The sequence below is a fragment of the Mytilus trossulus genome, chromosome 1 (genome assembly GCF_036588685.1).
Source record: "Mytilus trossulus isolate FHL-02 chromosome 1, PNRI_Mtr1.1.1.hap1, whole genome shotgun sequence".
Classification (NCBI taxonomy): Eukaryota; Metazoa; Mollusca; class Bivalvia; order Mytilida; family Mytilidae; genus Mytilus; species Mytilus trossulus.
In genome coordinates, this window is record NC_086373.1 from 72,870,516 (window position 1) to 72,888,146 (window position 17,631).

General features: G+C 31.5%; 1 protein-coding gene across 2 annotated transcripts in view; it reads right to left on the reverse strand.

The window, feature by feature from the left end:
- The window catches only part of LOC134684397 (uncharacterized), a 425,720-nt gene that overhangs the window by 14,446 nt on the left and 393,643 nt on the right, over positions 1 to 17,631 (reverse strand). For both annotated transcript variants that reach the window (XR_010101237.1, XM_063543683.1), the window contains exons 10-17: positions 13,467 to 13,664; positions 7,090 to 7,161; positions 5,845 to 5,953; positions 5,414 to 5,545; positions 4,638 to 4,689; positions 3,668 to 3,779; positions 1,558 to 1,604; positions 195 to 312 (exon numbers count right to left, since the gene is read on the reverse strand). Coding sequence is in view for 1 of the 2 variants with exons in the window: in XM_063543683.1 (XP_063399753.1) it covers positions 195 to 312; positions 1,558 to 1,604; positions 3,668 to 3,779; positions 4,638 to 4,689; positions 5,414 to 5,545; positions 5,845 to 5,953; positions 7,090 to 7,161; positions 13,467 to 13,664 (840 nt within the window). In the remaining variant the exon portion in view is untranslated. The remainder of the gene's footprint in view (positions 1 to 194; positions 313 to 1,557; positions 1,605 to 3,667; positions 3,780 to 4,637; positions 4,690 to 5,413; positions 5,546 to 5,844; positions 5,954 to 7,089; positions 7,162 to 13,466; positions 13,665 to 17,631) is intronic.

Consider the following 17,631-nt stretch of genomic DNA (forward strand, 5'->3'; position numbering starts at 1 on the left):
GAATGCATAGTCTGTAAAAAGTAATTTACTCCTTTAATCAGGACAAAAGAATGAATTAAAATTAGTTCACAAAAATATGTCTCTGTCTTTGTTTTAGTAGTGCCTCCTTGTCAGACTTAATCATTTCTTATACTGAATTAAAAAAACCCATCATTTTTCTTCTGTACATATTATATGATCTACGAAAAACTTACAAATGCATGAACACTCATTAGCACAGCAAAATTGGTGAAATGGTCACACCGACAAGAGGTGTAACTTGTGTTTCTGTATTCTGCATAACACCCGTCTGTTGACCAAGTCCCATCAATGCTTAAAAAAAATCCAGATTTAAAACAACTATTCTCATTTTATTCTAAAATAAGAAACTACAGATCAAAAATTTAAACTAGGTATCATATTCAACGTCACATTAAACGAGCGACTAATAATTATAATCTTAAAGAAATTATTTAACCAATGTATACATATCTAATATAAAACGTCCTCTTCGATACACGTTTGTTGTTTACATTCATAACGAATTCAGAAAGAGTTTCGTCCTGAACAGGTATGACGTATTTGCCACTAGACGTAAATTGAGTAAGCAGCAATCAATCAATCATCACGCACAATTGACAAGAAGAAATAAAAAATCATTCGATGATTGTTGATTGAAAACTTTGGCAGCTAGTTAACTTCCGGTTTTCAGTGCCTAGGTTTACCAATTTTGACCTGGTTAAACAATCTAAACATGATCATGTTAAAAGAAATGAAGTGATGAAACGATCTTAATTTATTTCAGTATACTTTCCATGCGTTCAAATTTATTAATTCAAAAAACAATTCATCACACTTCTTCAATGATTTGGTGCATGATTTTTTTTAATTATAAATCTGAAGTTCTACGTTTGTTAACCTTTTCTTTTATCGCCGTAGTTTGCATCGCTTTTATGTCAAAGTTAAGGCCATTACATATAGAACAGTTATCGGTGATTTAGAGTTCAAGAGTACATTTCTGAAAGTTTGGATACAATTTGGTTTATGTACACGTGATTTATAGTCTTAGTAAAGCTATGCTGTTTCAGTGCACACAAAATAATTGACTATTTTTGTTGGAAAACTGACTTCAATGAAATTATGAATGTTTTTTTTCTTTTTAATATTGAGAAAACTGAAAATTTAACAAGAAGTATACGAGAGGAAGATTTTTTTCCCTATTTTGAACACATCTGATGTTCTGTTTTGCATCTTGTATTTTAAAATGGATCAGTAGAAATAATCATCAATAAAGCTTAACTCATTTATTTTTTAATCAAAAATACGAAGAACTTCGCATATATCAACATTGCAAATTTGACTTTATATTTCATCGCCTTTTGTTGGACATGGATCTTTTATCTGTTACAAATTCGCGAAATTTCAATGTAACCAATTGTCATTTATAAGATATGTTACAAAAGAGATGCTTTTATTGTCCCTCTCTAAAACAGCAGTTTCTGAGGAAGGGCTGTAATCAAAATTACTTCTCTTTAATATTGTTGAGGTTGTAACATGGATTTTCAAAATTCTACATACCCTTTATCAAAATCCCAGAACACACAAGTAGAATTCGTTTTGTTACTCTAAAAAACGCAAATGCTGTCATGTTAATAGTTATCAAAGGTACCAGGATTATAATACTTATCATTTTATTTTGTAACATTTGTAACAACATATGAACCTAAATTTAATGTGCATTCTAAATGAAATCGTCTGTAGAATCATTCTGTAAGTTTGTGAAAATAAATTAAACGACACGCCATGCCAAGTTGGTCTGTAACTAGCTATCATACAAAAATCAGCTAAAAAATTCATTCCGATAAAATGGTCTGAACATTTGGCTTGCATCCATATAATAGACGAACGGAAATACAAAGTGATGGATTCTAAAAAATTAGAGAAAATTAATACACTTTATTCACCGACCAATTTACCGATAAAAACCTTCTAGTTATTAAAAAAAAAAAAACTCTTCAACTGAAAACAGTTATAGATTGTTGTCACAGCTCTGTCATTGTGGGTTTACATTGTAGAATATCCATTTTTTAACAAAATTGTCTATAACCAAAGTTAAGTCAAAGTCAAGGTACATATCGTATTGTATCGTTTAATTCTTAAATGGGCGTTACTATTTTTTCGTACAACCAACGACGACAGGAATATGACAGTTTTTATCCATTCGTATGGTGTGTTTGGTCTTTTGATTTTGTAATTTGGTTAGGGACTTTTCGTTTTGAATTTTCCTCATAGTGCAGTATTTTTGTGATTTTACTATTTTTTTTACATCCCCACACTGAAGTCATGTTTGAGATTTGTTTTATCTATATTTGATAACTTTACCTTTTTAAGATGGTCGAAATCATGTGCCATACAAGTAGGTTTGGTCAACCGTCAGTGTTTTACAACATTGCTTTTGTTTCCAAAGAGCATGTTCGAATAACGCGATAGTCGTTTAACGATATCGTGTTGTTTAATCTTTAGTTTTCTATGTTGTGTCATGTGAACTATTGTTTTTCTGATTGTCTTTTTCATTTTTAGCCATGGCGTTGTCAGTTTGTTTTAGATTTATGAGTTTGACTGTCCCTTTAGTATCTTTCGTCCCTCTTTTATCGACTATTAAGATAATTAAAAGACAAACTCCAACTGAAGGAATTGCACAAACTTTGAAAAAAGAACAAAAACGTAAGTCAACTCAAAGCTCAATGTCGCAAAAACAAAAATCGCATCTTAGTCTTGAATGACAAAATCGCATTAATAAACGCACACAATAATATCTGAGTATCTTAGTAGGTGTAATTCAACAATATTCTGCAGGTTCCTGTGCTAAACTAAAATCTCAAGATCGAGAAGCCTTGAAGACAATTTGCACATGTTTTGTATCATGGTTCTGAAGTCCAAAGCTATGCATTGGTATATACCAGATAGTGCAATTTAGAAGTTTGTGTATTTGTTTTACCAATAACGTGAAGTCCAGACATTTGTGCATATGTTATCTCTAATTTCGAAGTTCAGTTTTGCTTGTCTTCCTATTTTTTTAAAATAAATTCATTATAAATACCAGGATTGAAATTTAGAACTTGCACCAGACGCGCGTTTTAAGCTTATATTGAAAAAAAATTGTTGTCAAACAGTTTATTTGAGTGTTGCAGATATGTTCAGTTAGTCTTTATTGTTTATCATAATCTTCAAAACTTTTCTGGTGTACCCCCTTTTTTTAAAAACATTTTTACCTTTTATGTATATTTGTTATGTTCACAAGTTGTCATTTATCTTGCCGAAAAACAGGTTTAATCGACCATTTTCTACATAGGAAAATGCATGTACTCAGTCAGGAGGAATATTACAGTTCTTATCTATCCGTTTGGTGTGTTTGAGATTCTGATTTTGCCATTTGATTACAAACTTTCTGTTTTGATTTTTTCTCGATTTTTTTTAATTTTACTTTCTATTGTAAGGTGCTTTCATATATTCGTAGAGGGTTCCTGTCGTTTTTAAATAATATTTCCATACTGAATATTATATTTGCCAGGTCGCGACCGAATGTAAATAATCGTTATAGGTCAACTGTGTCAATACACAATTGTTAAGTATGCAGTTTATTGCTGTACAACTTAGTTTATATATTATATATAAAAAAATCACTCACGTATACATGTTCATACTCGATTTGAACAGGAGGAAATAAATTATTTGCTGCTGTAAACGCTGGTAAGGAAAATGAAACAACGTCAGATCCTATATTCAAGCCAAAAGTGGACCTACAAAAATATGAATAATTGGACAGATGTATAGAGTTAATCTCTAATATATATTATGAGAATTTATCATATAGAAAACAAAATTTTAGTAATTTCATATCTCCTTGTATGTAAAGAGTCGATATTTGATTTTTTTCTCATTGGACACAATGTAAAATTGTCATGAATATATTGTAATTGCATTTTCGGTTAGCCATCTACTCATTGGAAAATGATACACTTTTGACTTAAAAAGGAATTTTATATTTCATTGTCCAAAATGACCGAGATATAAACGATTAAATTTCAAATCTATGTTGAATGTTTCATACAATCTCATGTAAGGATAAGTATGTTTTTAATGTATGTGTCTTAAATATTTAATACAGAAATGGTAAAAAGTTCAATAAAACTATATAGTCAGCTTAGAATCATTGAATCTGGATAAGTGATTCTTAGTTTTCACTGTCCCTACGTTATCGTTTGGCCCTTTTTGATTATGATTGTATTCAATATTTTTTGTTCAATGTTTTTTTCAAATTAGGATATTTTGGTGAGTTTTATTTTGCAAAAAGAAGTCCTACTCCAATGTCAGAAAAGGTAAAAATAGAAACTAAGCAAAAAAACCAATCACGATACACAGATTATGAAGAGTCTCCTAATAGTTACTGACATTCAAAATCCAGACTCCATTTAACTCTGCATCATAGGAATACCAAGCCCAAATTCTCCTGTTAGCAGTATAGTATCATACCATTATCAAATATATAAGAAGAACATATCACATATCATGCCAACAATTTGTTTTAGAAAAAAATGTTTATTTTGGACCGAAATAGGGTAAAAGTGCCCCTCCCATAATTTAAAAAAATATATTACGGTAGAAGTTTCGTCAATGTTCTGTAATAAACAGCTGTGTAATCAATACTTCCTGAAATAAACAAAGTAAAATAAAGTAATCTACATATACACCACTGTGAACTTTCAATTTTGCAGTAGCTATAATTTTGATCATGTTTATCTAATTTGCAGAGCTTACTTTGCTGATTATTTTTGCCGTTTACAGTTTATCTCTATATATTATAATACTTAAGACAATACCACAAACTGTTAAAAAAATTAAAAATACGTGTCTTTGGTAACGTCGACATCCAGGAAAAACCTTTTTATGCTTAGTAACGTTCAACCGCTCATTCTTTCAGAACTGTTTTTCATTTCAAGCAAAAGAACTACTAGTGGATGCATGATGTTGACGGAATAAAAAATTCCAGATCGAAAAGAAAATGCCTAATGGCCATTCGAAAATCCAATGAAAACAGACAACAATAAGGCATTTTTACAACACGACCTCCAACAGCCGTGGTAATCGTATGATCCCCGAAAGGATAAGCAGTGCCTATTGCATATGTTGCATATGTTGCGTTGCTCTTGTAAGTCCAAAGATTAGCATATATTATATTTCAAAGAGAATACAATTTTGAAAGATATATCTGTTCTGCAGAGAAAGGAAGGCAATCAGACTCAGGCAGTTACTAATTGTCTTTGTCTCCTTTTCCCTATAAAATGATATCTGCATTCGACTATTTTCTTACATTTTTAGGGTGAAACCTAATCTTGTTTCTTTGTTCAATAAAGGTTAGGTTATGTTTTCTTACCATTGAGGTTATTCTTGATAGTATCCTTACTAAGAAATAACCAAGCGTTCGTCGTCTGTTGGTAATTCCTTGACAGAACGGTGACATTTGGGAAAATCATGTCATCAATAAATGCTTTTTTAGCTTCTAAAACTAATAAAAAAAATTGCAATTGATTAGTCATAAGATATAAAAAAGAAGATGTAGAGTCTTTTCATTATTCATTTAATATTATTTATATTTCATGTATAAATATTATATTCTCTCATTGGTTTTTTAAAATTTTGTGCTTTATTTGGATTTTAAGCCTTTTTTTTATTCGAGCATCCCTGATGAGTCTGTTGTAAACGAGACGCGCGACTGGTGTACACAATTAAAAGCATGGTATATTTGTTTTCAAATTGTTCTCCGATATAGATCTTGATTATTCTAGCAGTACATATATAACTTGCCTATGTTTTCTCGAAACAGTGTTACATCTTCCGATTGATTAACGTTCACTTGGAATCCGAATCTGGTAACAACCTTCATTATGGTCGAAACATAATTAGTTGTTTTTATCTGGAAAAAAAGATGGAAAAGAATTCTTGATGGAAATGTAAAACAAGACAAATTCTAATGCAATTATTTTGTAACAATTGTTCTGATTGGATGACAGCAAGCGTTAAATTCTCTATCTCCTTGTCTGTAACTAAGGAAGCCGACATTTTGAATTTCGGAATGTATTGACATGTTATTTCTACAATAATAAACAAAAAACTCACTTGTTGCGCCTAAAAATCTTCTTTTTATCAAATTTTATTACATTCTGAAGCAGCACAGAAGTATGAAAACGCCCGGTGTTTATGATTGACGCCGGAAGCATACCTATGACGTCACCTAGTATAGGGACCAAAGAAGATAACATATTTTCGCGGAATTTTCTTTAATGAAGATTTTATACTGAAATAATGATTGAAATGTAAGTATAAACTTGTTTTGCATTAGAATAGAGATAACTGTATTGTATTTGAAGCTTTGCGGACGTCCATCGCTAGTTTTACTGTCGCAAATACCCGTTTACCTGTCTCCGCTCCGCGTCGCCAGGTAAACTAAATTTGCGACAGTAAAACTACCGATGGACGTCCTTAAAGCTTCAAATACAATACAGTTATCTCTTAAATGTAGGTAAACAGTGACTAGATAAAATATGGTTATCTATTACATTACAAATTGAATAATAGTTTTGACATGTGCTATAACGTAGTTCGAATTAACATAGCTGTAGATACCGAATCGTCCTACAATCTATCATGCCATAGTGGGGATTACTAATTTAGAGTGACCATAGTCAATGAAAGCAAGGAAAGAAAAGAACACTTTTAGTTTTAAAAAAATCTGTAAAAATTTAACAAAACACTTGAAAAACAGAAATGCCACTGATATAAAACCACGAACACATTCTTTATATGTGAGAAACACAAATATTAATATCAACAAAAGATCAAATTATACTATTGTATCTAAACATAATCATGCTACATCTTATCAAGGTTGGATTACTAAATTTCCCCCCCCAATTTTATCAAATTCTATTATGATTTAAAAATGGTATTTTGTTTTAACTTAGTTCATTCTTTTCTTTTCTTTTCTTCTATTCATTCATTTACGATACCATACAACTGTTTTAGCAGACACGTTGAGTTATAAATACTCACTTTACTTTTTAACGTTCTCCAGCTTTTCTCGTTGACAACTGATAGTAATTTATCCAAAACTGATACGAAGTTCTAAAATAATGATTATTTAGTTATAATAAGATTTTATGCTTTCATCTAAAATTTTCTGATAGCTCAATTTCTGATTAAATATACTGAATCTTTGGGGAATGATTAAATGCTATGAGTAATATATATTTTTTTTTAAAATTTATTTTCTTTGTATTCTTGTGAGCTGAATCATAAGCTTACAAAAAAAGAAGGGGTGTATGATTTCCATTGAGACAGCTATCCACTATCAAGTCCCATTTTGAAATGCACAATAAAAAACCACTGCTACCTTGTCTATGTGATTAAATTTCGAGAATATCTTTAATACGGAACATTACTGACAAAAGCACTGATATCCAGGGAGAGGTCGATTATAAATAACCCTAATCAGGAAGCTACATAATGTGTTATAATATGACTTATATTTCTAGAGCACAGTGATATTGAAGAGATATTAAAGAGCCTAACCCTAATTATCTAAGGGGATTAAGCGGTGCCAATGTGATATCCAGTGTTTTGAATGAAAACAATCTTCACCAGATAGTGATAAAACTGGACGAACAATCATGAAAAAGGAATTACATCCAATGGATGGAACGGAACAAACTTTAATAAGAAGCATGCAAATCCCAGACCTTGCTAAGACGACTGAAAGCATCAGGTGCAGAAAATTTAAAAAATTCAAGACAACAAAAATCAAAAAGTAAGTGGACTCAAATTTGTTCATGTTGATTTTGAAATGAACTTTTATATGCAGTCAGAATTGAAACAAATTCAGCGATACCATTTGTATAAAAAAAATATATTCATCTGAAGAATTACAAAATCATTTGGAAGAGAGAAATAATTCTAAAAGAATGAAATTAAAACTAGATTTTTTGTATACACTTTGTTTTCATTGACTCAAGGGGTAACTCAAGGCATTTTAATATTTTGTTGACATCATAATCTCTTAATTGACAATAAGACTTTGTGTATATGTTCCGGACCATATGAGTATTTGGACCATACGCGTATGGTCATGACCATATGCGTATACTCATATGGTCCGACCATACGCGTATGGTCCGACCGTACGCGTATGGTCGGACCATATGAGTATAATACTCGTTTGGTTATTAACGGGCCGGACCATATGAGTATTTGGACCATATAGGTATATATATTTTTTTCAAATTACATTATAAACGTTTCAATAATACAAAAACTTTATCTAAAAAAACAGTGATGGTTTAAAACATGACAATTTTTATAATTTTATAATAAAAAAAAAATACGTAAAATTTAATATTGATGCCATAGTTAGTTTTCATCGCTAGTTACATTCCTGCTTTTAGGTTTGGATGACATTCACTTCCACACGGTATCATAGCTTTTTTGCATTTGCAAGAAATTTGTGCACGATCTTTTTCATTTACACATTTTGTTTGCGAGTGAAAAACAAGCCTTTTTTGCAGCTGCGTTCAGTGATACCGAGGTCTTTGGCAATTCTGATATCTACGGTGTTTTTAAGAAGCTCTAGATCTCAAATATCGTAAAATGACTGCAATACACCATCTTCACAACACAACTTAATAAATTAATAGTATGCTACTTTCCAGTGACTTCTTATGTAACAGTTCATTAAGAAATTTTTGGAATTTAATTTTTAAGTCGACATATTGCCATTACTCGTAATAACAAATCGGTAATGACCATCGGTACAAAATGTGTTTACTTTAAATTTGACAATTAAGTAAAATTAAGTAACTATGTGAAACTTTTCATTATTATTTAGCTTTATCTTTTTATTATAATATAATGATAAAATTACCTTTATGATAGCGTATTTTGAATGAACGGTCATACCATATGAAGAGTTTAGAAGTATGAAAAGTAAACTGTAACAGAGTGTTAATTACCCCGACCATATGAGTATATACCCATATGGTCATGACCATACGCGTATGGTCCAAATTACGAAATTAATATCAAAACTGCCAAACGAAGAGGCAGAAAAGAGGCTGAAAGAATTTAAAGTAGGCATTTATCAATGGATTAATTTTTGTGACATTTAAACATATTTCTATCGAGTTATTAATTTACAAGTATTTTTTAAAGGCCGACAACGTCGCCATCGAATGTCGCCATTTTCTTATTATTCTATAAAGTGTTCTTTGAAACGTAAGACATTTTACTCTTATTTTGCAGAATTCCCGCAATATTGCTATAACGTTAGAATAACACGAATAATGTATAAAATAGAGTCCAATGCTGACAATCAAAATATGGAATAAGATATCGTTAAACTACTTACTAAAATTGATCATCGATTAAGTGTTATTGAAGAAAGCACGGATAAAATAAGAGGCATTGATATAAAACCTTATTTGATATAGCAAAATTAGTATATGCTTCTGACCTAGAAGCAGAGCCCAAGTTAAAAAAAACCTCAGTTGGGATGAAATTGCAATTCCGCCTTGACATTGTAGAACGGAGAAGAAAATTATATTCTGTCATGAAAGACGCTTAAAGAAATGGGAACAGATTCAGTCTGATACGGGACAAATTAATTATCGAAGGTAAACTTTAATATATTATAACAAATATTACAAAGGAAAGCCATGCACCTCAAACGAAAATAAAGGAAATTTCGGTAGGCCAAACAAGAGATCTAGATCTGGCTCATCGTCATAGCAAATCACAGAAGATTCAAACGTAAATACGAAAACTTTGAATCATAAACAGTGTAGGCTAAATTGCCGTGCATATGAAATTAGAAAATTAAAAATATTAAGCTTAAATGTATGTAGAATTAAGACAAGAATGCAAATCCTGAATTTATTGACCTTATAACCTAATACGATATAAGATGTTTCCAAGAAACTAAAACCGACAACTGCGACAATTTATCCCTGCCTGGCTATACTATCAAAATCAAAAACAGATTCAGCTTATGAAATAGACAATCGGGCGGCATAATATTTTTTTTTATAAAATGAGATATCAAAGTATGTTCGACTTATCAAAAATGAAAGCAATTTTGTCATGTTTATTAGTATTTCATCCCAATACACTAAATAATAAGACGATGTCATTCTTGGTTCGGTTTACATTTCAGCTAAAAATACACGATACAGTTCCTCCGATTCTTTTCGAGAAATTGAAATGATATTATTAGTTACATAGTGTGCTAGTGACCTAATACGGTATATATAGGGTCAGTACATTTCTTTATGAGGTGCGAGCGAAGCTCAAATCCCCTTATGGAATTTACTGAACCCATATATACCGTATAACGTCACTAGCATACTATGTTACGAATTTATCCTACCGACTATATAAACATGTGAAATTTAGACTACTACCTATCAAAATGAGCAAGTCTTCAATACTGTTAGCATTAAGAAACTAGCTACTTCCATTGATCCTACAAAAACAGGAGCCACCAATAACAACTTTAAATGCGTTTTTTTTTTATCTTAATCAGCAATTTCTTCGTCTGTTGAAACCTTTAAGATTTTTTTTCTCAGTACCATTTTGTTTTTATAAAATGAGGTAATACCACTGCTAACCGTGTTTGAAATAAACCCCGGTTCCCTTTTACTTAATATGGAATATAAAGGGACGCACCACCACTACTAACAGTGTATGAAATAAACCTCGCCTCCCTACTAACCTAATATCAAATATACACGGTCTCCACGAGGACGCTTTTAACCAATCATATTCCTAGAAATGTAGAGGAGGTAAGATAATTTAAAATATTCTTCTCGATAAAAATATGTACGCTTAGTCGGTGATTTTAATAGCAGATTATCGATAGACTTGGATCATGTATAAAGTGAACACAACGATTTGATTATATTCTCACCGAATCATCCGTTTATGAAGAAAATAGTTTTCACATACCTGACAAATGTAAATGTCCTGTAACTAGGGAAGATTTGGATAAAGCAAAAAATAATTACGGTGATTTAATGCTAGATTTATGTGATACACTGGTGTATATATTTTTAACGAAAAAATATGTGATAACGTTACCAGTAAACTCACACACAAACATGCAGCGACGGTTGACTATTTGTAAGCAACCTTTGACCTCCTTAGTATTATTTCCAACTCTGATGTGCTACATTTTAGTAATTTATTTTCCGACGATTACTGCCCTTTGAACATTTCTATAAACATCAACACTAAATGTACCTGTAATGCATGTTACCCTCGAACGGATATCCAACCAAAAGAACAGATTAAGAAATGAAATTTTGCTAAAACGGATAAATTTAATGAAACTTAGATCTTGCTAAAATTGAAACTACAAAATGTATTGATAATGCTTTGGACGAACAAATTACCATGTAAACCTGAATAATATCATTAATGATACTGTAAAGGATATTGATGATATATTTGTCTATGCCGCAAAACATACATTTGGAACTTACAATTAAAAAAATTCTGAAAAAAGAACCTGCAACTCTGAAAAGGGGAAATCGAATAACCCATGGTTCGACCAAGAATGCAGACAAAAAAAGAAAAAATTCAAGGCGCACTCAAAGATTATATAGACTTTGTAAATCAGAATAAAAGAAAAGAAAAGAATTAAAAACCAAGCAAAAAGAATACAAAAAGACCTTATACAAATGTAATAAATAATATAGGATCGAAATCAGAAACAAAAGGAAAAATATGAAACAAAAAATCCAAAGGAGTTTTGGAAATTACTGAACGGTAGGCATTAACAAAATCAGTCGAATATACCTAAAGAAACTTTAGGTGACTTCTATAAGGAATTAAACGAACCAACTATGAAAATGGAAACATACAAGAAAATGATCATGATAATACCAATGAAAAAGAAAAAATACCAGGAAAAGAGATCTTGAAATGAATTAAGAAGTTTAAAAACAATAAAGCTGGTGTTGATGACCTTATCATTAATGAATACATAAAATCAACTGCTGACAAAATTATAAATGCATATATGAAATTGTTTACTAGTACTGCAATCTAATTTTTAATACTGGAATGATACCGGAAAGTTGGCTCCTTTGAAATATAATTCCTATGTACAAAAACAAAGGAGATGTGAAGGATATGAATAACTTTAGACCAATAACTAATTAATCCAATTACTTTATACCAATAACCAATAACTATCAATTATAATCCTGGTACCTTTTGAGCTATTTTAGGAAATTATTCATGTCTGTTTTAAATGAAAGATTATCTACCATTTTAGCTTTTTTCTATTATTCATAATAACCATAGCGGATTTAGGAAAAATTACTCCACCACTAATAATTTATTCATATTACACTATCTTTTTTAAATGATGAAAAAATCAGAAAAAAACTGTTCTACGCTTTTACGGTCGACATCATGAGCTGGCCAGTATAACACAAGTGTGTCAGAAATCATATCTAATATTCTTCCTCAGTCATGATAACCTGCATCATTACCGAACTGAATAAAGAAATAACACGACGGGTGCCGTATACGGTGCAGGAAATGCTTTCCCTTCCGGAGCACATGATTTCACTCCCGGTTTTTAGTGGAGTACGTGTTGTTTCTTATTTACTATTTGTAACTGTTGATGTAAATGTCTTTTGGTTTCATGAGTCCTTGGTTTTGATTGTTACAAAAGCAAAGAAAAAAATAGCTGAAAAAGCAACGAAAGCCACGTATGGAGTTATACAAAAAAGTCGTATATTTACAATAAAACTGCAACTTGATCTGTTCGACAAAATAGTAAATCCTATCTGTATGGATGTGAAGTTTGAGGATCTGAGAAAAATGTTATCGAACAAGTTCTCTTAAAATTTCTGAAACATATTCTGCACTTGAAAATATCAACGCCAAACACTATTGTCTATAATGGAACGGGCAGATACCCACTTGACATCAGCAGTAAATGCCGAACTATTTCGTTCTGGTGCAAAATATGTTCAGACGAAAACAAACTCTCTTCATTAATTTACAAGATCGCATACTATCAACACAGTTTGAAAAATGAAAGCATCAAATGGATCAAATATGTTCAGGATATTCTAAACATGAGCGGATTTTCTAAAAAATTTCAACTACAAAATGAACATTGCTCAAAGTGGCGTAATCAGAGCATCACAATGAGGCTGATCGACAAAAACATTCAGAAATGGTACTCTTTAACTACCTGAATATTCCTGCAGACAAAAATAGGTTTACATTATGTAAATTCAGAGCAGGTAACCATATGTTACCTATAGAAAAGGGGAGATGGCAAAACATTGCCCGAAATGAAAGGACATGTAAGTGGTGTTGTTCCGGTGATATATGCGACGAATTTCATTATTATACAGTACTTCTCTTTCACGTTTTGTTGTTCCTAGAGATGACTGTTCTTCAATTATGGTCACTACTAAATCTAAGCTATCTATTACAGACTTTAAATTTCCTGCATTGAAGTTGTCTTTTGATATCAGCGTATTAGTAACTCCCAGTGTTTCATTAAGAACATCTGCTAACGTGACATTGCTTGTACCATTCAAGGAAAGATGCAACTGAAACAAATATATGAAAGGCCGTTCATGTCAAAAAACCCGCTTAAGTAACTCGTTAACATTTAACTCGATAAATATAGTTTTAACGCGTTGACATTTTTTTAACGCGTTATTTGATTATTTAACGCGTCAAGCACAAAACTACAAAAACTGACCAAAAATAATTTCTTCTTTCGCCATAACAACGTTTTAAGGCGTCAGATTTTACCCGAAACTTACAAAATGAAATGGGCACATGTGTCATAACTTTGTCAATTAACGTGATAAAGTTTATTGATTTTCAGCACATTTTTTTATATCATCATCAATAATTTCTAATCGTATTAGAATGAATAAGAATTAACGTGTTAAATGAAAGTTTAACGTGTTAAAAGAGGGTTTAAGCGTTAAAAGAAGGATACAGCGATAAAAAATAAGATGAATGCCACTTCAACGCGTGACAATCATTTGTAACGCATTATATGCAACTTTAACGCGTGAAAGCACTTTAAACGCTTTAAATGTTATTTTAACGCGTTCAATGCAGGTTTAGCACTTTAAATGCAGTTTAAACGCGTTAAATGCAAAATGCAGCTTTAACGCGTAAAATGCAAGTTTAACTCGTTAAATGCAAGTGAAAGGGTTAGCGCTATAGAACCAGGTTTAATCCATCATTTTCTACATTTGAAAATGCCTGTACCAAGTCAGGAATATGACAGTTCTTGTCCATTCGTTTTTGATGCGTTTTGTTATTTGATTTTGCCATGTTATTATAGACTTTCCGAATTGATTTTCCTCTAAGTTCAGTATTTTTGTGATTTTACTTTTCACGTGTTAAATGCAAATTTAACGCGTTAAATAATATTTTAACCCGTTAAAAACAATTTAAAAGCATTATATGCAACAATCACGCGTTAAATGCGCTTTTAACGCGTTAGATGAATCTTTTACGCGTTAAATACAAGTTTAACGCTTTAAATGCATTTTCAACACGTTTACTTCAATTGCTACTGTAACGTGTTTAAAGTAACGTTTAATATAATTCAAGCTTACTTTTCATTTATATATAAACGGACTGACCGTATGTTAATTAAACGGCCATCTAAATTTACCTTTGTCAACCCGTCTTTACGCTTCGTCTTGAATAAATTTTGTTTATATGTCAAGTTTTTTAGATACTTTACTTGGTGTTTTTAAAATTGAGAATGGAAATGGGGAATGTGTCAAAGAGACAACAACCCGACCAAATAAAAAAAACACAACAGCCGAAGGTCACCAACAGGTCTTTAATGTAGCGAGAAATTCCCGCACCCGGAAGCGTCCTTCAGCTGGCCCCTAAACAAATATATACTAGTTCAGTGATAATGAACGCCATACTAATTTCCAAATTGTACACAAGAAACTAAAATTAAAATAAAACAAGACTAACAAAGGCCAGAGGCTCCTGACTTGGGACAGGCGCAAAAAAGCGGCGGGGTTAAACATGTTTGTGAGATCTCAACCCTCCCCTATACCTCTGACCAATGTAGAAAAGTAAACGCATAACAATACGTACATTAAAATTCAGTTCAAGAGAAGTCCGAGTCTGATGTCAGAAGATGTAACCAAAGAAACAAAATGACAATAATACATAAATAACAACAGACTACTAGCAGTTAACTGACATACCAGCTTCAGACTTCAATTAAACTGACTGAAAGATTATGATTTCATCATATGAACATCAGACACAATCCTTCCCGTTAGGGGTTTAGTATCATACCATCAGAACATATATGAGACGAACATAACCCGTGTCATGCCAACAACTGTTTTTAGAATAAATGTGTTTAGTTCCGATGCAAAGACCTTATCAGTGACTCAATATTAACGCCAAAATATGCAATCTTTAATGACTTGACAACAGTATCGTAATTATATCATTTCTTAATAAGTCTATTCCAAGGTTTTGTTAGTTTCTGAGGTGAAGACTGACACCTTTGTGCTTTATAAAGAATATTTCCATAAAAAATTGGATGTGAAATACCTGAACGTATATATACATAAATTTCTCTCGTTAAAATCTAAAACATTGTTACATACAGGAGCGAATCGTACAAGTTGAGATATATAAACACCGTTAGATGGTGACAAGGGAACGACACCATCTTAAAATGGATAATTAACGATAGGAAATGAAAAATCATCCTTTTTATCATAAATTTTAGTATTCAGCTTTCCGTTAGTGATGTAGATATCAAGATCGAAAAAGGGCTGTGGTTATTATTAGTCCGTCCGTTATCAGTCTTGAATTTTGTTCAAGGTTATGATTGTCATTCTGATATTGTTTGACTCTAACCCCAGTGTTTTATTTTGTATTTATATTGAGTCATAGATCAAATAAACTAATCATAGATACCAGGATCAAATTTATTCGTTTAGTGTATCTTCATTAGTTTTTTTAATATGTCATTTGATTGAGTTAAGCCATTTCAGTTGATATTTTAAAGTGTGTTTTTCTACGTTGTGTACTACACTATTGTTTCATGTTAGATACATGTTGGTGCTTATTAAAACATTTAAACCCGCTGCATTTGTTTACACCTGTCCTAAGTCAGGTACCTGGTACCGTGGTTGTCGTTTGTTGATGTGCTTCATAAGTTTTTTTTTGTTTTTTTTATAGATTAGACCGTTGGCTTTCCTGTTTGAATGGTTTTACACTAGTCTTTTTTAGTACCATTTATACCTTGCTGTTCTGTGTAGGCCAAAGCTACACGATGGAGGCTGTAATTCATTCCCGAGTGTTCTAAAATGTTATCGTCTTCATTAGTGTCATCTTCTTGTGTTTGTTGTGGTATGTTTTCATTTGCAACACTTGTTTTGATATTAAATCACATAAAGCGATGCATTCAGAGTCCATGTTGTTCAAGATACCTGCTTCATATAGGACATTAGAACTTGTATGGTTTCCAGTTAACTTCAGCTACTTTGAAATCTGGTTTGTTAAGGAAACTTTTTAATCATGAAATGAAGACGAAAAGAAATATCTTCATTATCCTCCTCGTCTGTAATGTCCAGGACACCCCGATACTCAATCCAACGATGATTTAATGCGTTTACCGATGTTTTAATGCATTAAACGATGTTTGAACACGTTAAACAATATTTTAACGCGTTAAACAATGTTTTAACGCGTTAAACGATATTTTAACATATTGAACAATACGATGTTTTATCGCGTTAAACGATGTTTTATCGCATTAAACGATGTTTTAACGCGTTAAATGATGTTTAAACACATTGAACGATGTTTTATCGCGTTAATCGATGTTTTAACGCGATAAAGTAATGTTTCGTAGCAACGTAATTGAGTTGAATTTATCGCGTAAATGTGATTTATTATGACACATGTGGCCTGTGCGACGGGTATTTTATTGCGATAAACGTCTTTTTCACCTACGGGTTAAATCCCAAACTTGATAATTTCAAAGTTAAACGCGTTAAATATATTGATTTCCTTACGCGTTAAATTCTTGTTTTAACGCGTTATAACTGTATTTATCATGTTAAGGGCATACGATATAGTTACAGGGGAGGTAATGACGTTGTTAACGTAAAATGTTATTTTCGCGATTTAATTTGAAAACGAGTTAATGCACCCCTATTTTTTCAAAACAGCAATTTGTTTCATTTTGCAGGGAGACCCAAATTTTATAAAACTGGATTTTTTTAAAATTTTGATAAACATGCAGCAAAAAATGACGTATTTTCCTCAATTCATAACATTTGATAGATATGAGTCATTTCTGAATAAAACATGCATACTTTTTTTATGATACTTATAAAATACAGAAATTATTAAGTTATGTCTTTCGAAAAAGAAATTACGACAGCAAATAAGAGTTTTGAGCAAATATACAAAATGTAGACCTCATTTTACTCAAAAAGTAGCACATGAAGGTATATTTTTTATAACATATTTGATTTAATCAAGCAAAAAATAGCCTAT